This window comes from Grampus griseus (genome assembly GCF_964374135.1).
Source record: "Grampus griseus genome assembly, chromosome: 4".
Lineage (NCBI taxonomy): Eukaryota > Metazoa > Chordata > Mammalia > Artiodactyla > Delphinidae > Grampus > Grampus griseus.
The window spans coordinates 49,055,156-49,081,025 of NC_138997.1; the positions used below are offsets into that span (position 1 = coordinate 49,055,156).

The 25,870-nt window shown below is 37.6% G+C and overlaps 1 protein-coding gene across 1 annotated transcript in view; it reads left to right on the forward strand.

Annotated features, from left to right (window-relative positions):
* Positions 1-25,870, forward strand: part of ADAMTS3 (ADAM metallopeptidase with thrombospondin type 1 motif 3) — a gene marked incomplete at its 3' end in the record, with an annotated part of 289,349 nt that overhangs the window by 207,293 nt on the left and 56,186 nt on the right. The window contains exon 5 of the mRNA XM_082653240.1: positions 15,492-15,691. Within this exon, the coding sequence (XP_082509366.1) occupies positions 15,492-15,691 (200 nt within the window). The remainder of the gene's footprint in view (positions 1-15,491; positions 15,692-25,870) is intronic.

Sequence of the window (25,870 nt, forward strand, 5' to 3'; positions counted from 1 at the left end):
GCTTCTAATTGGCTTAACCCCATGCTCACCTGGGAGCCTAGCTGCAAGCACATTGGGGCTCACAGTTTCAGCTTCTGCAGCATTACAGGACACAAGGAAGTTGGAATGGATGTCGACTGACAAATCACTGGATTCACACACCTGCATCCACAACTAGGAAAGCACATCACTGCAACGAGAACATGAGAGGCCTGTTCTTGCAGTCTCACTGTTATCATTGAACCTAAGTGCACACATAACAAGAGAATTACGTAGATTCAGCTCTCCTTCTAGAAATCACACTCTAGACTGAGAGACCTCTAAGTAGGGCAGCCACTTAATTTGTTCAAACTGGACCACATTTGAAAGTGGAGAGAAAACATTACTAGTATTTATGCCAGGATAACAGGCATGATACAGAGATCATACAAGCCCCCAGAAAACTGGCTCCAAGCCTGTCTGTAAAATATGTAAGATTCTTCATGATCTTGCTTCAGTCTCCCTTAGTGACCACATCTGTCAGCACAAATCTTCACTTTTTGCTCCATCCTCTTTAAAGTCTGTTCTCCCAGGATATCAGTACTGTTCAGGTCTTCTGCACACACTATGTCCTTGCCTAGAACGGCCCTCTCTATTTCTTCACGTGTCTAACTTCTGAGTGTCTTTCAAAATCCAGTGCAGCTGTCACCTCCTCTGTTGAAATGCTCCCAGACTCTTCCAGGTAGGAAGCTGGTTCTTTTTCAGTTACATACTTACCTTGTATGAAAATATCTGTTTATATTTCTTTCCTATTAAGCTGTAACCACTTCAGTGATAGGAACTGTGCTTTATTCCTAGAAACCAGATCGAATTCTATGCTGAAAAAGTGCTCAAGAAATGTTTGGAAATAGATGGATGGAAGGAATTAAGGAAGAGATGGAAAGAAATAAAGCAACAAGGGAATGAAGGGAGCAAGGAACTGAAAGAAAGAGAAGGGGAAGGAAGAGAAGGGGAAGCATGAGGAAAGGAGGTCATGAGCCTTTTCTAGTAACTCTAACATTTTCATTTGTGAGAATTCTCCTTATATTACCAATCTATTAGATCTTTAAAAGTACTGAATAAGTCGAGATGAAATCCATACACACTCACTTAGAAATAGAATTGCTACCTGTAGTCTGGATTTCCCATCTGATATTTGAAGAAATTCAGCATTTATTGACCTTGATGACACTTCAGTGGTTAATGGTTTCACTCCATCTATGTTAACCTATCAAATATGTCATTCCTCACTTTGAGTTGAACATATAAATGTTTAGATTTCTTGCACTCAAATTGCAAAAAGATCTTTAAATCTAGAAAGATTAATTTAGATACAATCAGACCTAGTACACCAATGAATCGTCCTTGTTTCCCTTTTTTTTCACTTATCACAAGATGATTCCTTTTTTGAGTAAGTGGTTTCATCCTGCTTGTTGTGGCCCTTTTTGTTGATTGTAAGGGATGGCCCACAGTGAACCTGATTTACAGAATTTATTTCTTGCCTTCACTTCCGTAACATGACTTCCTAAAGTTCACCCCCAATTTTCTATCATCCAAATGTGTGTTTTTTTAAACCTAGTTTGTAAATCTCTGAAAAACTCAGTGCAAAACATTTTTTTTCATTCTTTTTTTTAATATAAATTTATTTATTTATTACTTATTTCTTGGCTGCATTGGCTCTTTGTTGCTGCGTGTGGCTTTCTCTAGTTGTGGATCTTCATTGCAGTGTGCAGGCTTCTCATTGCAGTGGCTTCTCTTGTTGCAGAGCACAGGCTCTAGGCAGTAGTTGTGTCTCATGGGCTCTAGAGTGCAGGCTCAGTAGTAGTGGCGCACGGGCTTAGTTGCTCCATGGCATGTGGGATCTTCCTGGACCAGGGCTCAAACCCGGGCCCCCTGCATTGACAGGCGGATTCTTAACCACTGTGCCACCAGGGACGCCTGCAAAACATTTTCAATGACTATGTCAAACATCACGTTCTTTGGACTGTAAGGCGATACCTGTGTTTGCTAAGGTTTTAATTTTTTGAACTTGCTCCATGTTTGTGTTAAGTAATAAGCAGATTTGGGGGGGGGGTGCTACCCTTGGAAGACAGTTTCTTTCTGTAAACTTAGTTACAGTGAATGCCTCTTGGCTCAGCCAGCTGGTAATGAACAAAGAAACTCATATCGTTTTATGAGAAAGGTGAATAGAATTTTTTTTGAGATTTACTGAATACTGCTCAGCTTTCTCTCCCTTCATCTGATACTGTGTGCTGCAAGGACATATTCCAGGAGATTTAATATCTCATAAAAGTATGATTTTTGTATTAAAAGAGTGTTATCAGGGTGTTTACACTGAACATTTCACTACTACCCAACTTCCGTCAGTCCAATTAAATGTGTATAGAAAGTCAACTAAGGAAAGCTTAATGGCTATAGAAAATTCTAAGTCATGTTACAGAGTAACATGCCTATAAATCCAAGTTTCTAAACCCCACCATATGTTCTTAGCAAAACCAAATTAAGTGAACTTCTACTCTTGGCCAAGGTGGAATAACAGAGACTGGATTTACCCTCCTGCTTTAAACATCCAGAAACGAACAAAATATATGAAACAATAGTTTGCAAGACACTGGCTATCTGGCAGTGAAGGACGGTGATCCCCAAGAGATGAGAAACAAATGCAGTGAGACTCAACATTACCCCAGTTTACTGCCTGGAGGATTTCTAGTCTGAATCTCAGGGAAGGAGAACCCCGGCTGAGCCTGACAGAGTTGAGAAGCCAGAGCTGAGAGTCTGGGGAGTTGAAGGTGGACAGAGTTCACAGACTGAGTCTGGAGGAAGAGAGAGCTACACAGAGGTAAAACTCTGAAGATCTGAAGAGGTTCCCCTCTAGTGTTTAGTCGAGTCATGATCAGCACATACAGGTGAAGAAACTGCAAAGCTTGGAAAAAAACCACGCAAGAGGATTAGGGGAACAGTGCCCACACTTCCATAGGGCTGGGCTTAGTGCTTGTTCCCATGAGGCAGACTGGAGTATCTCATGGTTCACCCAGCACTGGATGGAGCATATGCAGAGGGGTCTTGCCTCAGTAGTGGTGAGTAGCTCTAGATGGGCACTGCTCTGATCCTGCTTAATACATCTTAAAAACAAGACCTGAAAGGACCAAACTGTTTTTAAGTAATTTAGCCACATCCAAGAACAAAGCTCATGAAATTTATAGGAATACAAAGATATTCAGCAGCCAAGAAGGTAAAATTCACTATGTCAGACATCTGATCAAAATTACCAAGTATGCAAAGATACAGGAAATCGCAGCCCAGAAGGGTGAGAAAAATCAGTCAGTCAAGACTGACAGAAATGTTAGAATTCAAAGCATTAAATAGCTATTAAAACTATATTCCATAAGTTAAAAAAATAGAAGGTAGAAAAATACCCCCAATTTTTTTCTTCCACATGATCAATACTAGCTGGAAGGATGTATTATGGGCATATATTTTTAAAAATGTAAATATAACAGTTTCTTTTCTCTAGCAAATTTTATTCCTTACACTAAGAATAGTTTTATTTTTAGCAAATAAGTGACTTTAGTGGAAGTGCACTCTAGGAATGGCTCAACAATCTTATTCGAATGCCAAAAATGGTATGTTATTAAATTTAACTTGGATAATGTCTTTTGTGGGTTAGGAGTTGTACTATTCCATTCATAGTATTTGGTAACAAATATGGTTCTATTGTAAATTTGTCTTAAATATGCAGTAATTATTATGGCTCAAATATACTGACTACATAAGATATAATTATGAAAAGTGACCTTCCATCTAAACATAGGCCAAAACTATTTGATCAGTATTATTCAAATGAACATAGCACTTTAGATAAAAACATGTTGAAAGACTATTTCTTCAATATTTAATGTTCTGATAATATACATTTTTAACTTTATATCCTTATAACTAAATTTTAGAAGAAAATTTATTGGAGGTAGCCTAGTAAAATTTTGCTGCATTACAACAAAAAGGCATAAAGTGTATTTTTAATCACCTAGTATAAAATTCTGGTCTGTGTTATGGATGTGTAAATAGCTAAATAATCTAAATGTCACCTTTACTCAACCTTTTATAGGTTGTCTATAAAATCTGGAAACATAGATAATATTTTATCTTTCAGAGCAGAGACTGAAGATGTCCTTGACAATGTTCTGTATATTTGTTTGTACCTCCAGACTTTATGGACACTCGATTCCTCTTTAAAGGTGAATGAGAAGATTTTTTTCTTATTGTGATAAATTACTAGACTTCTACATTGTCATGAAATATTTTATATCATAATGTAGGATCTCTTATAGTGTAGTACCTTTTTCCATGTACAAATATATTTAAATTGTGAATTGTACCCTTGATCAAGGATTTAGCAGCAGATTAATTATACATATGATCCATCATGTATGATCAAAAAAACCATAACAACAATAAGCAACTTTAATAATCTAAAATAGTGAAATGATGGCCCAATTATTAATTATGGAAATTTAGCCAGGAAGAAAGATCCTCTAGCACTGCCTATTTATTTTATAGATAAGGAAACTGATGTGCAGATAAGTTTGACATCTTTCTCAAAATCATACAGATGGATCATAGCAAAGCTGGGCCTAGATCTCTATCTTCTTTGTATTGTTTCGTTGCCTTATAACAAACACCAAGAACTTAGTGGCTTAAAACAGCCCTCATTTATTAGTTCGAAGTTCTTATGGATCAGAAACCAAGGTCACTGGACTGGGTTTAAAGCTTAGGGTATCACAAGGCCAAAATCAAGGTTCTAGACAGTTTGAACTCTGCTCTGGAGGCTCTGGGAAAGAAGGAATCCACTTCCAGGCTCATTCAGGTTGTTGGCAGAGTTTAGGTCCTTGTTGTTGTGGGACTGAGGTCCCCATCTCCCTGCTGACTAGGGTTCAATGTCAGCAACTGAAGACCTCTCTGTGGTCCTTGCACAGGCTGCGTCTGTCTTCAAAACCAGCAACGGCAAGTCATGTCATTCTCATGGTTCACATTCCAGAACTTCTCTCCTCCCGCTTTCTCTCAGCAAAAGCTCTCTGCTTTTAATGGCTCAGGAGGTCAGATCAGGGCCAACTGAATAACACCTTTGTCTCACAGTCAGCTGTGCATATAATGTAATCATATCTCATCAAATTCACAAGTTCTGGGGATCTTTGTGGGGCCATTTTAGAAAGTCTGCCTACCACACTCTGAATCTATTCTGACTTTCTTCGTGTTATACTCTACAACCTCATTCTGAAAGATCTACAATATACATATAAATTAAAGATTTACATATATGTATAAAAGTTTGCATGTATCTCACACAAATATAACTTTGATATTCATGTGGCCCCTTCCATTACTTTACAATATCTCTGTCCATTTTCTGCCTTCTTTTGAACATCTTCACTAAAAATTGTGCACACTTCACCTTGTCACTCTTATTCCCCTCATCCTGTTTTATTCTTCTTACACTGCTTCATCATTCTTATCACTGGAACATAAGTTCTATACGGGCAAGCTCCACATTTGATTTGTCCACTGCTGTACTCCCAAGTGCTTAGAACAGTGCCAGGTCAAGCAGCCCTGTTCTTTAATTATTTATCAGAAATAATAAATACTTAATGTTAATATTCATAGTTTGGCTCTAAGGACTTGTTTAAATTTTTATTAAATCATTCCATATACCCTTGGAGAAAAATTTAGTATGCTGAAGTAGAGTTTCTGGGGAAATTTGGGTAAAGAAATCCCTTTACCCTTAATAAAGTAGCATATAGGAGGCAACTGATAGAAGTAACTTGAGCTTTGAAACTGGCAGCTATGAAATGGAATTCTATCTGTACTTTATGCAGTTGATTTTACTTAGAAAACTTTAACTTCTAGCAGTGTCAGATTAGTAGAATGTATTCTAGTAAATTGGGTGTAGGGACCGCTTCCTCTACTCTGATTTAGTAGAGCTGAACTACAAAAGCCATAAATAAGAAAGAATATAATTTAGTCAAGAGGAGGAGAAAAGTTCATTAGAATGCTATTAAATGTAGAGAGAAGTAAAATTTGAAAATTAGGGGCTTCCCTGGTGGCGCAGTGGTTGAGAGTCCGCCTGCCGATGCAGGGAACGCGGGTTCGTGCCCCGGTCCGGGAAGATCCCACATGCTGCAGAGCGGCTGGGCCCGTGAGCCATGGCCGCTGAGCCTGCGCGTCCGGAGCCTGTGCTCCGCAACGGGAGAGGCCACAACAGTGAGAGGCCCGCATACCAAAAAAAAAAAAAAAAAAAATTGAAAATTAAAAACTGTACTATCTTCCATAATTAAACTATGATTTTACCTGAATAAGAGCAATGGAAGAAACAAACTAGAAAGTAGATCACTAGTAGAAAAGCCCTTAAATTTAAAATGATATAAAGAGAATAAAATAATTAATTTGGGAGATTTTTAATATAAACAGAATATATCATCATTTTCAAGGGACTGTACAGCCCAAGAATAGTTTATTAAAGAGTGGGAAGGAAAATGAGGAAAATCAGTGACTGTAGCAGGAAGGACATAGATGGGTTTATTCATCAAGGTTCTTTTATTTTCAGTTGTTATGAACTAACATCAAACTGTTTTCGGCAAGAATTTTTTTCGAAAGCAGTAAGAGAAGAAAATCAGGTGGTAATATTGTTTATTGACTCACAAAACTGAAAAAATCAAAAGAATGGTTGAATTCAGAGGCTTGGAGTCATCACTGGAACAGAACTATTCTTTCCATTAATAATCTTCACTTTCCTCTTCTTGTATTAACCTTAGACCAACAACTGTCCTGAGCTTTCCCCAAGCACCTTCACTGTTATATTCTGCTAGTTTCAAGCTCAGTAGAGAGAACTTCTCTTCCCTAGTAGTTCCAAATAAAATGGTCCTAGGTCATAGTTTCATTGTCATGAGTTAGGCCATCTGCCCATCCAATTACTAGAGTCAAAGAAATGGAATACAGTACTTGGCCCTGCCTGGGTCAATGCCCACTGCTAGAGCTGAGTGTCCAGGGGTGGAGTGGGGAAGTGAAGGCAGGAGGGTGTAGGTCGTTGTACCTACATGAACTGCCTGGAGAAAGACAGAAGCCCCACACCTAGATTTGCCAGATTTAGCAACTAAAAATGCAGGATTCTCATTTAAATTTGAAGTTCGGGTAAACATGGAAGAAGTTTTTAGTATTAGGTAGGTCCCATGATAATATTTGGGACATACTTATACTAAAAAAAATTGTTGTTTATCTGACATTTGAATTGAACAGAAAATACTGTACTTTGTCTGACAACCCTGCCCACACCCAGACATTTCAGTGATTTATTCAAGAAATGGTTGGAATGGGGCTGAGCAAGCAGCAGTGATGAGTCCACTACTATAGGAACGAAGGACTGAATGTCAACAGCCATTTCCGGGCCAAAAGAATGCAGAAGTGATCTGTAGGCAGGCAGATTACAATAAGAGAAATGAAACATAAAATGCATGAATGCAAACTAAGATAGAGTAAAAGAGACCAATGGAAGACTGTTACTAGGGAATGTGGAAGAGGAGGACTTATAAAGGAGGATTCAGGGGCTTCCCTGGTGGCGCAGTGGTTGAGAGTCCGCCTGCTGATGCAGGGGACACGGGTTCGTGCCCCGGTCCGGGAAGATCCCACATGCCGCAGAGCGGCTGGGCCCGTGAGCCATGGCCGCTGAGCCTGCGCGTCCGGAGCCTGTGCTCCGCAACGGGAAAGGCCACAGCAATGAGGGGCCCACGTACCCCCCCCCAAAAAAAGGAGGATTCAGCAATGTGAATTGCCTGTGCAGTTTCCATTTCCCCCTCCTCTTTTATTTCAAGGCCTTCCCCCTTCATCTTTTTAAATAGGATCTCCGTACTATTCATGAACCCACACTTTTCCTAAACATGTACTTCAGAGGAGGCTGGCTTCAGTTACAGAAGTTGATTTCTGATTGGAATAAGGCATGTGTGAGTTCAGTTATCTTTGAATGATTTTTACATGGCCTTGTGATTCAGTTCAGGCCACTGAAACACGTAGTTAAATGTACCAGAGGGCTTCTAGGAAAGATTTTTGCCTACTTTTAAGAAAGACATGCAAAAGAGATATAATTTGTGGTACCTGGCTCTGATGCTGGAATTGGTGCAGCCATTCTGAAATAATCAAAGAAATGAATTGGAAGACAAAGCAGGATGTGAAAAGATGGAAAGAAGTGTGTACCTGATCTATTGATGAACTGATTAGCCCAGGAATCACCCTACCTTTGGACCTCTTGTAGTGCAAATTAATATATTTCCTGATTGTTTAAGACACTTTAAATAAAGTTTTCTTTATTTGAAGCTAAAAACGTTCTAACTGACATATAGGAGATTGTTATAACAGTCAGGATTTTCTGTATATTGGACAATGAAGTGACCTTTCTATTTTGTTCATTCGCTAATGATCACAAACTCAAAGCATGAAAACATTGGGTTTTTTTACTTAAAAAGTAAGAAGTTTTCCGTTTAAAAATGCCATCTGCTACCCCTTAAAGTAGTCAGTGAAAACAAAAGCAAACATGTACTTTAGAATTAGAACTATTGGGGAAAAGAAATCACGGAAACTAATATTCATTCAACGGTAATGTCTTTTTTTAAGAAGAGCAACAGTTACTTAATGAAACTTCAAAATTGGCATCATAAATTGGCCTGAATATAGTTCTTTGAACTATCACTATGGAATTTCCCAGTTCTTGAAGGATTCAGCTGCTTTTCAAAAAAACATTTTATTAATCTTGGTATAATGGTACCCCCATATGTGTGGAGATGCTGTTACTGTATCTTTTTGGAATCACAACAATATAAATTTATTTAAATTATATCAATGGAAAAATCACTGTCCAATGATACAAACAGGTCAAAACAATTACTTAAGTTAACTCCTCTCTGTTTCTGACCTTAACAGATGACATGTGTTGGATTTTACGCCTATTTTTAGCTCTGATCTTAGGATCTCCACCTACCATTGGAAAATCCAGCTGGCATTCCAGTCACTTCATTTTCACGGCAGGAGTCTGTTCATGAAGAATGCCAAATTTCTACATATAGATTCATTCTGTGTTTATTGTTACTGCAAAACATTTTTTCCCTCATTTTCTGAAGTAGATGCACTACAGAGAAAGCTGCTGTGGGACATTTTGGTAAAGTGAATCTTACTTTATCATTCTCTTATTAACATGAAATTAACTTGCATTCCCAAAGGGAGTAGGAGAGCAGAGGGAATCTACACAATAAAATTAAATATTGTCAATGTCATATCTATTAAGACTAGATTCAGTGACATGTAAAAGAAAACCCAAACATGGCCTAAACAGGATGGAAGTGCTGTCCTCCATAGCACTTTGTGTAACGAAGTCGGTTCCAGGGCTGGGATGCCAGCTCCGTAGTCACCTTGGGGTCAGATCCCTTCTTTATAGCTATTCTACCAAACTAAGCACATGCCTTGAATCCAGGCTTACCTCAAAGAACTCTTGATATCATGACCAAGGTCCAGGCAGCTGGAAGGAATACTAAGTGAAGGACTAGAGATGTGTGGTCCTTAGTCTCAAGGGAGTCTGCGAATGACTTTTAACTGGGTTTATTTCTACCTCACATAGAATGACAATCTATTCCTTAGGCATAACAGAATGGATGTAGGGTAGATGCTTCTATCACATTCCCTATCACAGTATGCTTAAGATTGTATCCCAACCTCAAATGTATCTGTATCAGTTTCAGAATTTGATCAGAACTTGTACCTTTCCAATTTTAAGTTTGTCTCCTGTCATTTTTTAACCATAGGAATTTTTTCTGGGGTGAGAAGTGATTTCACCAATCTACACTTAGATTTCCTGTAAATGTAATTAAGCATGTAAACATGCCATATTCCATCCTGAAAATGTCTTAGGCCCAAGTGTTATAAATTAGCAAAATGAATTATATTCTACTTTATCTATTTGGTAAGTTCAAAATTCTGATTTAACACTATATCCTATCTTTAACTCTAAAAATAACTATATTTACTGTGACTTGATTGGTCACCTGTTTGCCCCCAAACATTTCATATTTTCTGTAAAAACAGGCTTTATAGTAAATTTATAGTAAAATCATTATTTTTCTGAAAGTGCCTTTACAGCCATTGGGAAGCTACGGGGTACAAAAAAGGGTACCATCAAAATGTTTCCAAAATATTAATTAATTCTCATCAGTAACTTCTAAGGTAAGTTTCAAAAACATACATTTCCCAAATAGTTTGAAAAACAGAAAACTCACTCTAAGTGCTAAGGGGATTGCCTTTGATATTTCTGTGAAGCTTGAAAAGTACCCTAAGCATCAGTTTTTCAGAATGAAGCATGGGGAATAAGTAGCACACTATACTTATTGCAAGGCCTTATTTATTGATTGATATATTTTAAGATGCTCAGTTTTCCTGCTAATTCTGTTATCACATCAATCAATCTCTGCTGTCCAACTCAGCCACAGCCTTTCAAATCACCTTGAATGCACTTACTCAGCAGGATGCCAACAGTGTGTCACAGAGATCCATAGTTTGCAACACCCAACACAAAATGTCACTCTGCTTTCACTTCTTGAACTTGCCTATTGACTTCTCTGTGATTCCTCAGTCCTTAAAGCAGAAAACAGATCTGATAGGGAGTGTTTGGACATGACTAACATGATATTCACCTTTAAGTGTTCTTATTCCTATACTTATGGAGGCACAGAGAGAATGGTAGAAGTAGACACAGAATTAGAATTACACACATTTTGTCAAAGTGTGTGTCTGCTTTTAAACTCTGAAGCTTTAGAAAGGTGTGAACTATCACTAAAAGGCATGTTCTAATACCCTGATTAGGTCCGTTTAAAGTAGAACTTGTGGAAGTGATCTAAGCCAATATAATTGTCTGTGACTACATGAGACAAATTCAGCTTCATTCTGAATATAAATCTGGTACAACCGTGTGGTTCCCAGAGTTAACAACTAAAGAGTTCTTAATCTTCTCAGGATCTACCATTTATTGAGTGGGTACTCAATAAATATGCACTGAGTGAAGATCAGTGCCATCTATAAGCTCTTTCCAATTTGATATTAGATGTTTAATCTACTAAGCAAGTTTGTCTCATTGGATTTAATCCTAATTTTAACTGAAAGTAAACATGCTAGATTCTTCTCTGCTTTATCTACTTTGTGCTCTTCATGAGATATTGTTACCCTCATTCTTTCTAAAATTATCAGCAATTCAGATTTTCCTTTATTAATTCCAGATTTTTTCTCACCTCTATTTTAAAAGAACTATAACCATTTGATATGTGACATATAAAATAAAATGTAGGAAGCTTTAAAAGGTATAGAAAACCTATCATAATGGGAAATCAGCATCATCATCATAATCATCATCATCATAGTAGTAGTAATAGCAGTAAGTACAATTTGTTGAGCACTTATATCTAAGCACTGTATACAGTGTTTTTACTAATATTAATTATATAATCACAACAACTCTGCAAAAGAGGTATTATTATCCCATTCTACAGATGAGAAAACTGAGGCTCAGAGAGGTTAGGCATCTTAAGTAAAATCACACTTCTAGGGTGCGACACTGCCAGGATTTGAAGCCAGGTATATCTGATTACAAAGCTTGTGAACATTATATCGTAAAGTATGTATACTGCGAAAAATTCATTATGAATGAAGAGTTTCACAGCCTCAGACCTATTTGTTAATTAATAGGGATGTATATAAATAAAACATACCAGAAGTTATTCCACCACTGTCTTTTTTTCAAATGTTTGACATTGCCCACTTTAGGAATCACAGAAAAGAACACTATATGGCACAGGAGGAAATAGGGACAGAAGTATTCTTTTTTTTTTTTTTAACATCTTTATTGGAGTATAATTGCTTTACAATGGTGTGTTAGTTTCTGCTTTATAACAAAGTGAATCAGCTATACATATACATATATCCCCATATCTCCTCCCTCTTGCGTCTCCCTCCCACCCTTCATATCCCACCCCTCTAGGTGGTCACAAAGCACCGAGCTGATCTCCCTGTGTTATGCGGCTGCTTCCTGCTAGCTAGCTATTTTGCAGTGTATATATGTCAATGCCACTCTCTGCCTTCGTCCCAGCTTACCCTTCCGACTCTCCGTGTCCTCAAGTCCATTCTCTACGTCTACGTCTTTATTCCTGTCCTGCCCCTACGTTCTTCAGAAACATTTTTTTTTAAATATTCCATATATATGTGTTAGCACACGGTATTTGTTTTTCTTTTTTTGACTTACTTCACTCTGTATGACAGACTCTAGGTCCATCCACCTCACAGCAACTAACTCAATTTCATTTCTTTTTATAGCTGAGTAATATTCCATTGTATATATGTGCCACATCTTCTTTATCCATTTATCTGTCAATGGACGCTTAGGTTGCTTCCATGTCCTGGCTATTGTAAATAGAGCTGCAGTGAGCATTGTGGTACATGACTCTTTTTGAATTATGGTTTTCTCAGGGTATATGCGCAGTAGCGGGATTGCTGGGTCATATGGTAGTTCTATTTGTAGTTTTTTAAGGAACCTCCATACTGTTCTCCATAGTGGCTGTATCAATTTACATTCCCACCAACAGTGCAAGAGGGTTCCCTTTTCACCACACCCTCTCCAGCATTCATTGTTTGTAGATTTTTTGATGATGGCCATTCTGACTGGTGTGAGGTCATAATTCATGGTAGTTTTGATTTGCATTTCTCTAATGATTAGTGATGTTGAGCATCCTTTCATGTGTTTGTTGGCAATCTGTATATCTTCCTTGGAGAGAGATACTATGTTCTTGGATTGGAAGAATCAACATTGTGAAAATGATTATGCTACCCAAAGCAATCTACAGTTTCAGTGTAATCACTCTCAAACTACCAATGGCATTTTTTACAGAACTAGAACAAATATATTTCACAATTTGTATGGAAACACAAAAGACCCTGAACAGCCAAAGCAATCTTGAGAAAGAAAAACGGAGCTGGAGGAATCATACTCCCTGACTTCAGACTATACTACAAAGCTACAGTAATCAAGACAGTATGACACTGGCACAAAAACAGAACAATAGATCAATGGAACAGGATAGAAAGCCCGGAGATAAACCCACACACATATGGTTACCTTATTTTTGATAAAGGAGGCAAGAATATACAGTGGAGAAAAGACAACCTCTTCAGTAAGTGGTGCTGGGAAAACGGGACAGCTACATGTAAAAGAATGAAATTAGAACACTCCCTAACACCATACACAAAAATAAACTCAAAATGGATTAAAGACCTAAATGTAAGAAGTATTCTTGATTGAATGAAAGCAATGGTTGAAAGAAAAAGACGTCCTTCTTCCTTCTCAGGTTCCTCATGCAATGAAAAAATAGATTCACTTACCAAAAAACCACCTATTTTAGGAGGGATGCAAAGGCCAAACCAAAGATATCTTAGAGCAAGATGAACTGTCCTTCTGAAATAAGTATTCAGCCTTCCTCATTGATGCATCAGACTTAATGACATGATGACATTGCTAGTATATTTCCATTGGATACTGCCACTGACAGTTCTGCCAAAAAGAGCCATTTTTAGAACTGGGAGCTCATGTATGAATTTCCTATTTGTACGCTAGCTATCACAACCTTTCACATTCTCAAGTGTGTGAAGAGACTGAGGTTGAATAGTAAAGCTGTTTGCAGGTGTAGTCTCTTGCCCTCAGTGTGGGTTTACAGCTCTTAAAAACAGCTTTTAAGGAAAGATTTCTATTTGATGTGGATGGTGGTGAGAGTTATTTACTTATTGTAGAGCCAATGTGATTCCCTGATGAGCAGAAAAATCCCAGTTAATGATCTAGCATTTGGGCTTGGGTCAAAGTAAATTACAGTATAGCTTTCAAACCTCAGTAGTCATATTCAGAGGCTGTGCCCATACTTGTAGGGGAGGGTGCTGGTGTTTCTCTATATTTTTTAAAAGTGGAAAGGGTATGAGTGAGATCTTTATTTCTACTACTTCTAGTCCCATGTGGCTAGGGCTTGGTTATCAATCTTCTTGACCAAGAGACACTGCTTTTTCCCCCTCAACTTTACTAACACCACAAAGATGGAGAGGGAGATGCCTATTCATTAATGTCAGACATTGCTTCAAATGGCTTACAGGCCTCAGTACAATGCTAAATAAGCCTCCATATAAAGCATGAGTCAGAATTGGTTCTGTCAGACTTCTTTTTAGATATGTGATTGTTTTAGTCATCAAGGCAGTATGTAAAATAAAATCCTTTCCAGGTTTCATATATTTGAAATGGGAATGAGTATTCTTTCAGTTCTGTACCTGCAGTTTTGATTAATAACTTTTATTTTAGTATTCAAATAACATATTTTATTTTTTAATTCACCAAAGCATTTTCTTCACCAAAACTATGGTAATCTGAATCTAGGTAATTAGATAATCTAGATAACTAGAACCTGAAAATGCCTCTCACTCTCTTTCTCTCCAGGTAGATAGATAGACAGATAGACAGATAGGTAGATAGATAGATAGATAGCAGGTAGATAGATAGATAGATAGCAAGCAGGTACATAGATACATAGATGATCTAGAGATATATATGTACATGTATATCTGTATATCTCTCTCTGTGTATTATGTATATGTATATCTGCTTGGAAAGTAAAAATAATTAAGTTCCTTCCACAGCATAAAATAGTTTATACTTTTATATTCTTCTGTTATAGGTAATTTTCTGACTGAATTTTTACTTTGGTATCTCACGGATTCAGATATACAGCTATTGAAATGGCCTGCTATCCAGATGATGGCCAGTACAAATGTGGAAGACCTATATTGTCTGCCTAGCAGCATTCACTAGAAAACCACACTCATAAGAAATAAAGTAATATATGGTCACTGATAGTCATACCACTAAATGCTGTTTGTTGTGTTGCCATGCTATAATTTGATTTTTAAGTTAAGGCTACTTGAAAAAGAAGCAGTTTAGATTTATGTGATACAAATTCCACACTCCATAATTAAAGTAACTTAACCACTGTAAACTTATCAAGCTGTGAACTTTAAGTTTATAGTCTCCGTTTATTTAATAGCTACTTAGCCCACGTATGTTCTGCACCCTTTGGCTCTGCACTGAGGATACAGCTGGAGGAAGATTAAATACTCTGTTCCTCCTGGAACAGTCGGTCTGGCTGGTGGCACTGCTTTCTATGCAGTAATATTATTTTGCCCTCAGTGTTGCTGTTCTGTGTTGAATTTATAGGAGGTCTATCTGAACACATGCACTTGCACATTATTTAAGGAATAAACTGAAAAGCTACATCTTGGTGACTATGGATGATAATTATAGTTCCCCAAGAAGATCTTTTTTTGTAAGAAGTTACTAGAAGGCCCATTGGGGAAACTGAAATGCCTGGGTTCCTTTTGTTTCTTAATAGAATCGGATCTGGAAGGCCTTGATGATCTAGGTACTGTTTACAGCAACATTGACCAGCAGTTGAATGAAGCCATGAGGCGACGCAGACACGCGGGAGAAAACGATTACAACATCGAGGTGCTGCTGGGAGTGGATGACTCTGTGGTCCGTTTCCATGGCAAGGAGCACGTCCAAAACTACCTCCTCACCCTGATGAACATTGTGAGTATTGACTCCTTTTTGAGGTTTTTTTGATCTTTTAATTCACTTCCCTTGTTTTGCTAGAGCTTTTTGGAAACCTCTGTGACGTCTCCCATGACTGCGCCCCACATCCAAAATGTGTCCATAACTGCATTCAGTTCAAATATTGACCTACATATTTAACATACAAGATAGTTCTTTCCAGCATCATTTTGCATCCCAGGATGATGAGGAATTATTTAGGCCTGCTAACTCTGTGTGGATGCTTATTGTTAGAGCTTTTGAATAGACCAATGTTTTTCAACATTACAATTGAAGGTAATATATGTACAAAGCACAGTCAGCTCTTGGCACAAGTGCTGCCCTGGAAGTTATAAAGGACTCTTTTTAAATTTGTTCTTTATGTCTTCTTTATTAGCCTTACTCTTGTCCAGAAGAAATTTAGTCAGTATTCTCAAACTGGTGTTCTTTTTTCCTTGTGAACTGGCAGAGAGCAGTTGAGGAGAAATAATATATAAATCATCTACTTCTAAAAGATAATTGAGACTGTAGTATACTTTATTTTATATGTTTTATTTTCTAGAATTGTAAAATACATATTGTATTGACCTGGCAAATTTAGTACCCAAGCCTATTCTCTCTTTCAGCTTTTTGACTTTTAATGTAATTCTTTGGGTATTTTACCTTCTTTTTTTCCATGCTTAAAATTAGATTTCCAACAATTATACTGGAGAAGAAAAATTATTAGTTTTACTTACCATGAGTTTATTCATCCTAATACTGATGCCAATATATTAAAAATATATTTTGTTCATTGAGATGCCAATGTATAAAATTCTACACATGCCATGTCTCTGTGAAATAGAAAATGAATATAGAAACTCAGACACATTTTTATTTGTTCATTGGCACTAATTCCCATTATGAAGACTGATTATCACGCAGAAAACAAATTCCTGTGGAGATGCTGTTTTTACTTGCATTATGCGTTGTGCCCCTGGGCTGCTTTCTTCTACCACTAGTGAGGCAGTCAATCAGGATAGACCTAGACCCTAAGGGGTGCTCAGACCTACAGGAGGCTCTTGGAGTAATGCAGCAAAAACTCAATACAGTCCTTGGCCTCACAGTGCTTATAATTCAGTCAAGGAGAAAAAAAGATGCAAAAAAATGCAAAGGTTGAGCGATAAAAGGCATGCTATTGTTAAGATATATCGGGAGGCGCTGCATTATAAATTCTTCAAGACTTTAGAGGGAGCAACAGTCATCAAGTTGTGAAGTGTTGAGAGTATTAAACTGGGACTTAGAGGAGGCAGAGGCATTACCTCTAGCTCTGTACCTGGTTGACTTCGTGACCTTAGATAGTCATGTCCCTTCCTGGGGTTTAGTTTCTGTATTCATAAAATTGAAAGACTGTACAAGATGCTCACTATTTCTCTAATTCATCAGGAAGCTGGAGGTTAAATTGGGTCTTTAGGGCTTTGTTTTCGGGGTTTTTTTCATTTGTTTTCTTTAGTTTTTTAAAGGGCACATGGAATTGTAAAGGTTTTCTAGGTAGACTCCATTGACAAGAAAGTAGAAATGAATATAGTATATTCACCAGACAGTAAGCTTAGGTGTCAAGGAATAAAGTGCTGCAGTTTTGGTTTTATAACCATCAAAAAAGGACTTTTGTTTTTAATACCATTAAATAGATTAAGTAATAGGCTGAGTCTCTGGCTCAAATACTAGAAATTATTCTAAAGCTAATTGAGCATCAGAGAATGGAACTGGAAAAGAGAAAATAATTTTTCAAACTTAATAAGTTCATTGCATCTGAAGTAATTAATGTAGGTAGAGGTCTTGAGGAGATAATAATAACAGTCCCCCCTTCCCTTCCCAAGTTTAGAGCCAACTGAAAGATATGGTGAACAGACAGATGGAGAATAAATAGTTTTATTATTTATAAGAGCTGAATTGCACATGACTTAAATTTATAGCCACAAAGATTTTTCTTATTCTAAATCAGTGATTCTCAGTGGAGAGCACTTTGTCCCAGCCCCTTCCATCAGGGATATTTGGCAATGTTTGGAGACATTTTTGGTTGTCATAACTGGGAAGGGATGCTACTGCCACTAGTAGGAGATAAACTACCTACAACACAAGGGCAGCCCTACACAATAAAGGAATATGAATTATCCAGTCTAAAACGTCAACAGTGCTAAGGTTTAGAAACCTTGTTCTAAATTAGACAATCTTACTCACAACCCCCCATCTCTATCTGACTGGATAATTTCAGGTCTCCTTTATAGGACAGGTAGAGAGCTTTAAGCATGACAGATAGAAGACTGAATCTCTTTCTTCCTCCCTCCGCCCATTGCCCTATTGTAGACTGTTAGATCTACAGCACTGAGATGAGCATGCCTTATCTCAAATTTATCAATTAAATCAGAGTTGGAGGCATGAAGAAAACCAATAATGATAGTCTAATGAAACTACCTCATGGAAATTTGAAGCCAAGAAAATTGGTTTTTTTCCCTAACGATGTTGGAATAATTATTAACTCCTATGCTAGCCATTTTATGACTTCCTATGGTTATCTAAAATCATGGCTCACCAAACTGAAGCCCTACACAAACACAGAGGCTTTCTTTACATGCCACATAGGTTCAGACAGAAACTGTAGAAGAAATTGACAGCAAAAAGTGTATTTCCTTGCACCGACATGGGGAGAAACGTGTCCCTATGGTAGAGGAAAAGCACAGTTTCCGTTAGTCTCCTTTGGTATCTCTACCTTAGTTAACTAGTCAGCAAATACACTCTTCTTTTAGTTTACCTGGTAGTCAAATATAGTCTCCATATCAAACCCAGGTGATATTTACCACATAGTTCCTGAACCAAGGGAGTACTTTGAGGTCCCAGTGATTTGCTTCATGGTTGTCTCTTTAATTTAAACTGAACTTCATACTTTCTTATCTTGAAAAGGGTTCTTAAATTATTAAATGTTAAACATATGTTTAGTGAAAGAATGGATAAATGAACAAATGAGTGTAAAGAACATAGAGGTAGATTATGAACAATCTTGAGAGGCAGAAACTTTGGACTTGAAATAAGAGGATATAAATGACAAATGAAGGCTTTAATCAGCTTAACAATATTATGAAAGCAGTGTTTAGGAAGTAAATTAGCATTTATTGGGTGTCTATATTTTTTTTAAGTATATTGCAAGATGGGAATTATTATTACCTTTTTTTTCTAGAGGAAACAGAGGCTTTAAAATGTCAATAAAATTGAGGTAAATTTTTAAAATTATTTGAAGGTTGTAAGAGAGTCTCAGATAATGATAATGTGGTGATGGTAACCATCAAAAGAAGACAGGGTGGAGCTTCTGTGTTGGTGAACACATCACAGTGCTGGGAGGGTGACAGCCTGGAAAGAGCATGGAAGCTCTGTACCCCTCCCCCAAGACCTTGCCTTATGCATCTCTTCCATTTGGCTGTTCCTGAGCTGCAGCCTTTATTTTAAACACCTGTAAATGTGTAGAAGGCGGCAGACTATAGAGGAAAGGCAAGACAGTCTTGGATCTAAGCCTGCCCAAGGTGAGAGGCCTTGTAGGTACAAGTAGCAACTTCCCAATACCTCGGTTTCCTCACCAGTGCGATGGGGATAGCAGTCCTATGCTCACAGGAGAGTTCTAAAGAAGAAAGGAGAGTGTGAACATAGCATGTCTAGAACTGAGAAGGTGCTTGACAGATGGCCAGTTGATATTTGCTCAACTGTTGTGGGAGATCTAAATAAGGAGCACAGCCTCTCACCCGCATTTGATGCCCCTGATTTTCCCAGACTCTCAGGGCAGAAAACACCAAGGGATTTTCTCAGGGTGATGTATGGAGCCTGGGCTGGAGCCCCATCTCAGCCCCCATTCTCATGAACCCTGTTCCCTTTTGCCACTGATGATCCTGGATCAGCATCTGGAGAGAAAGGGATGCAGACCTCACTGAGCGGGTTTCATTGTCAAGAATAACCTGGAGAGGGGGGCAGGCACAAAGCCTTGCTCCCTTCCTGGGACCATTTTCTCCAAAAAGTAAGAGTCTTACAGTGCTGGAGGAGGTGCAGCAAAGCCTGTTGTGTCCAGGGAATAGACAAAGACTCGTTGCGTCTAGGGGAAGGGTAGAAGAAAAAAACTCTACCCCAGTGTTTAGGGCAGAAACAGGTCTTGGGGGAAAGCAGCTGCCATGCTGTGAGAACACTCAAGCATCTCTGTGGAGAGGCTCGTGTGAAGAATAACTGATACCTCTGGCCAACAGCCAGCATCACTTTGCCATCCGTACAGGTAAGCCACCTTACAGGTGAAATCCAAGATATGAAAGCAACCTAATTGTCAAGCCATGGATGAATGAATAAAGAAAATGAGGTTTATACACAAAGTGGAATATTATTCCACCTTAAAGAGAAGAAAATCCTGCTACTGGCAACAACATGATGGAATTGGAGGCCATTATGCTAAATGAAATAAGCCAGACACAAAAAGACAAATACTGCATAATCTCACTTATATGTGGAATCTAAAATATTCAAACTTACAGAAGCAGAGACCAGAATGATAATTGCCAGGGAGCAGAGGGAGTAGGAAAATGAGGAGGAGATGGTCACAGAGTACAAAGTTTCAATTACACAAAACAAGTTGTGGAGATCTACTATGTAGCATATTGCCTATAGCTTACAATACTATATTGTATACTTATAATTTTCTAGGAGGGTAGATACTATGTTAGGTGTTCTTACCACAAAAAAATTAATTAATAATAAAGGAGCAGGAGGAAGCTTTGGGAGGTGATGGATATGTCTGTAGTCTTGATGGTGATGTTAGTTTCGTGGGTGTGTATTTATTCCCAAACTCACTGAGTTATATACATTAAATATGTACAGATTTTTACATGTCAATCATACCTCAATAAAGTGGCTTTAAAAAATAATAAAATGAAAAACAAAAGTGGAATCCTTATATCTTTTGACCCCAGTCAAGCCTTCAGTTGAACAGCCCCAGCTGACATCTGACTTAGACTTCATGAGAAAAACCAAGCTAGAATCACCCAGCCAAGTTTTGCTTCCACATTCCTGACCCATGGAAACTGTGAGAGAATAAATTATTGCCTCTGCTTTAACAAGGTAGAAGGAGGAGGAGGTAGGGTTATTGGGAGGTGAAACTTGTTTAGAAAATTCGTTATATTTAATTTTAACTCAGATTAATCATAGTTTAAGTGTAACCAAGGAGAACACTTAAAACACAATATATTATATGTCACGAGTAATGTTAAAGAGCTTTGGTTTATCTGCTGTTTTAGATTAACCATACTAGTTGCCACCTCTTTGACACAAATATGTTTTGTTTTAGGGCCGTATTGCCTAATGAGAGTGGTGACTGTGCATATGAATGTGGTAAAGTTCCATAGGTGATTTGTTGTGCAAATCTGGGGATTTGAACACTGGAAAGACAGCTCACTAAATTAGCACTTTTCTCTGGGGGCTCAAGGGTCAAGTGAACAGGTCTGAACAGGCCCCAGATGATTTTGATATGACTCCTTAAGAGGGGACAGATGCTCTCCACCCATCCCACAGCTCCTTTGCGAAAGAATCAGTGAAGGCGAGAATTGTCCGTTGCCTTCCATCTCCTTTTATTTTTAACTCTTCCCTTTTGTAGATCTCGAAATTTCTCCCAGACTCATCTATAAAGAAAAAATTAACAGATATGAATATATTTTAAAAGAGCATGACTAACGCCCATTCTTAGATTATTGAGAAGCTTTTTATATTTCAAATAAAAGATGTGATATATAGTTAAGTCTTTTTTAGGATCTCGTGTCATATCTTGTTATACTGAGAGATTTTCATTTTACTATTTTGTAACATTGCTGACTTGCTGGGAAAGTGGGTCTCAGCTGTGGAACATATCTCCTTCTACAAATGTTGATCCATTGCCTACTATGGGCAAGGCTTACCTTAGACGTAGGGTATAAATATCCCAATGAACACAATAGAAATTCTCTGCCCTCTTGGTGCTTGGACTAGGAGAAAAGTAATAGTCAAAAGAAGAAATAAATGTGTAATATTTGGTAGTAATAACTGCCAAGAAGAAATATAGATAAGAGTAAAGGGATATTGTTGAGGAGAGAGAAGGAGGGACTACTTTGAATAGGAAGTTAGGGAAAGCATCTCTGACATATCATGTAGGCAGAGATACAGGCATTCTGTGAGGAAGAGAACCAGGCAAAAAACTGAAGAAAGAGTGGTCTGGTCTGATGAATCATGAACTGTAAGAAAAAAGCTGCAGAATCAAGAAAAAGCTACCAAGTCAGGAGTGTTTGGGATACAGACTTAAGAGTTATTGTTTTTCAAGCGTAATGGGTAATTTTGATGAACACCCCTAGTTAAAAATCACAGTAGGACAATAAAGGACAAGAACTGAGAGGATAGAATGGGGGGGAATCTTTGACAATAAAGAAATAGAAATGAAATTCCTTAGAATGAAAAATGTAAGTAATTAAACTATCCTGGAAATTTCCCCCAAATTTTGTTTTTCTTTGTATCTTGATAGCCAAACACTGTTGGCAGAAATTTGTTATCTGAGCTACCGTGAAGCTCAGCTTACTGAACTCTGAGTCTTCTAGGCTGGTAAGAACTTTTTCTTGAGCTGAATATAGTTTTCTTTTTAAAGTCTTTTGACTTGTTAATTACTAACTCAAGAGCTTTATGCCCTTATACTATTTCTTTTTTATGAGATATGTCTTAACTGCTGCAGGGGAAAACATAAACCTTGCTGAGAGGAAAACCAGTGAAATGAAAGGAATAGGTACCAGGTCTTCTTTCTTAATATATGATGGAAAAGAATGGTTCCTGGCAATATTCTGAAGGTAAAAGGAGGAAATGCCCTAAAAATTTTTAAAATGGTCTTGACTTACAATCATAAAAGGTGAGGTGGAAGGCTATTTAATGATCAAGAACAAAAGAAAGTAGAATTTCAAAGACGTAATTCTATCCTATAAATTTTTCATCGCTGAAGTCTAATGTCCTATAACTCAAGCAAGATTCATGAAGCTCCTTCTACAAAATCAGTTTAGTGTGATTTACTATAATAGAAGTCTGTTTTCTAATGTGTTTGTCTTTTCAGCCATTTGTTCTCTCTGCCAGAGGTCCTTTAGGTAAAAGTTACCACTGATATGTCCTAGCATAGAATCACACTTTAGAACTCAGGAGGAAACAATAGAGGTGATCCTCTCTAACATTTCCTTTTTGAAGATTATGGAGATTGAGGGTAATTGGTAGGTTACTTACCTAGTGTCAAGTACCTGGTTGCAGGGCCAGACTGGTTTTGTCTCTGGCTCCCATTTTAATTCCACGTCACTTCAACATTTATGTTAATAGTCATTAGTACACAGTTTTCAAAAATGTATTTGAAGGACACTTTGTGATGAGAATTGAAGAACATATGTAGTCATTTATGCTTCGAATGGGCCACTCAAAAAAGTAGGCTATAATGTTAACTACTGTGTAACATCATAGTGTGTAACATACTGTGTAACTACATACACATACTGTGTAACTACTGTGTAACATCATAGTGACTTGCAGGAGTGAAGAAAATACTGCTGACTTTTACTCTTTTCTTAATTTTCTGGCCTGGTCCATAATCATCACCTCAAACCTCAAAACTCCAACTAATCAAAATAATACAGCAGTCATAATGTATGTATTAGTAGATAAGAACAATGGTTTTGAATTTTTTTAGAGTCTTGGATTTATTTATGAATTTGAGGCAAACCATGAAAATTGTACTTAAGGGGAAAATAACACTTACCGTTTAAGAAAAACAAAGCCCACTTGAAACTCATCTAGGTTAAGAACCCTGTTGTAGACCCAAATTAAAGTAGCTCCCAATTGCCAAATCTGAGATAATATGAGCAAAAAAAAAAAAAATGATAATGAATTATAATACATACAACAAACGAAAGTCTCTATATTTTAAACTTTTATTGGAGTATAGTTACTTTACAAGGTTGCGTTAGTTTCTATTGTACAGCAAAGTGAATCAGCTATATGTATACATATATCCCCTCTTTTTTGGATTTCTTTCCCATTTAGGTCACCACAGAGCATTGAGTAGAATTCCCTGTGCTATACAGTAGGTTCTCATTATCTATTTTATACATAGTATCAATAGTGTATATATGTCAATCCCAATCTCCCAATTCATCCCACCACCACCTCTTTCCCCCTTGGTAGCCATACGTTTGTTCTCTATGTCCATGTCTCTATTTCTGCTTTGTAAATAAGATCGTCTATACCAATTTTTTCAGATTCCACATATATGCGTTAATATACAATATTTCTTTTTCTCTTTCTGACTTACTTCACTCCGTATGACAGACTCTAGGTCCATCCACGTCTCTACAAATGACCCAATTTCGTTACTTTTTATGGCTGAGTAATATTCCATTGTATGTACGTACCACATCTTCTTTTATCTGTTCCTCTGTTGATGGACATTTAGGTTGTTTCCATGTCCTGGCTATTGTAAACAGTGCTAAAATGAACATTGGGGTGCATGTGTCTTTTTGAATTATGGTTTTCTCTAAATGTAAGGCCAGACACTATAAAATTCTTAGAGGAAAACATAGGCAGAACACTCTTTGACATAAATCACAGCAAGATCTTTTTTTTTTTTTTTTTGCGGTACGAGGGCCTCTCACTGCTGTGGCCTCTCCCGTTGTGGAGTACAGGCTCCGGACGCTCAGGCTCACTGGCCATGGCTCACAGGCCCAGCCGCTCCGTGGCATGTGGGATCCTCCCAGACCGGGGCACGAACCCGTGTCCCCTGCATCGGCAGGCGGACTCTCAACCACTGCGCCACCAAGGAAGCCCAGCAAGATCTTTTTTGACACACCTCCTAGAGTAATGAGAATAAAAACAAAAATAAACAAATGGGACCTAATGAAACTTAATTAAAAGCTTTTGCACAGCAAAGGAAACCATAAACAAGACGAAAAGACAGCCCTTATAATGGGAGAAAATATTTGCAAATGAAGCAATGGACAAAGGATTTATCTCCAAAATATACAAACAGCTTATGTAGCTCAATATCAAAAAAAACAAACAACCCAATCCAAAAATGGGCAGAAGCCCTAAATAGACATTTCTCCAAAGAAGACATACAGACTGCCAACAAACACATGAAAGGATGCTCAACATCACTAATCATTAGAGAAATGCAAATCCAAACTACAATGAGATATCATCTCACACCAGTCAGAATGGCCATCATCAAAAACTCTAGAAACAATAAATGCTGGAGAGGGTGTGAAGAAAAGGAAACCCTCTTGCACTGTTGGTGGGAATGTAAATTGGTACAGCCACTATGGAGAACAGTATGGAGGTTCCTTAAAAAACTAAAAATATACCTACCATACGACCCACCAATCCCACTGCTGGGCATATACACAAGAAATTGTTGTGAGTTAATACTGATGCAAATAAATGACTATGTAAATTACTGCCTAATATAATAATTGACTAAGTAAATGGGGGACATTTCTTCCCTATAGTAGAACTCCAGCTAATAAATGTAGCAGAAATGATAGAAATTTAAAAAATTGCTAATTGCCAAACACTACAGTAATAATTTTTGCAGAGAAGTACCATCAACGAATGACAGAATTAGTGGACGAAAATATAATGAGAAATCGGGTATATACATAGTCTCAAAGTATCTCCTCACAAAGGACTTATTAATCACAAAGGGAAAATGAGTAACTTTACATTTGTGAAACCTGGCAGACAGCATCTTAACCACAGGGTCAAAGTTAATCTTACCCCTAATGAGTCACATTAACATCCTGTGCTCTAGAGGGCACAATATCACTTCTGTGCTATTATAGCTCATAACAGAATTTAATCATGAGGAGCCATCAGAATAACTCAAACTGAGGGGCATTCTACAAACTAACTGACCAGTAATCTTCAAAACTCTCCGGGTCATGAAAGAAAAACTGAGGAACTGTCCCAGATTCAGGAAGACTAAGAAGATACGGCAACGAATGGCATAGATTGGATCATGGACCAAATAAAGGATATTAGTGGGACAATTGACAAAATGTTAAGTGGGTCTTTAGAGTAGTTAACTGTATCACATTAATATTAATTTTCTAGATTTGTACTGTATACTGTGAT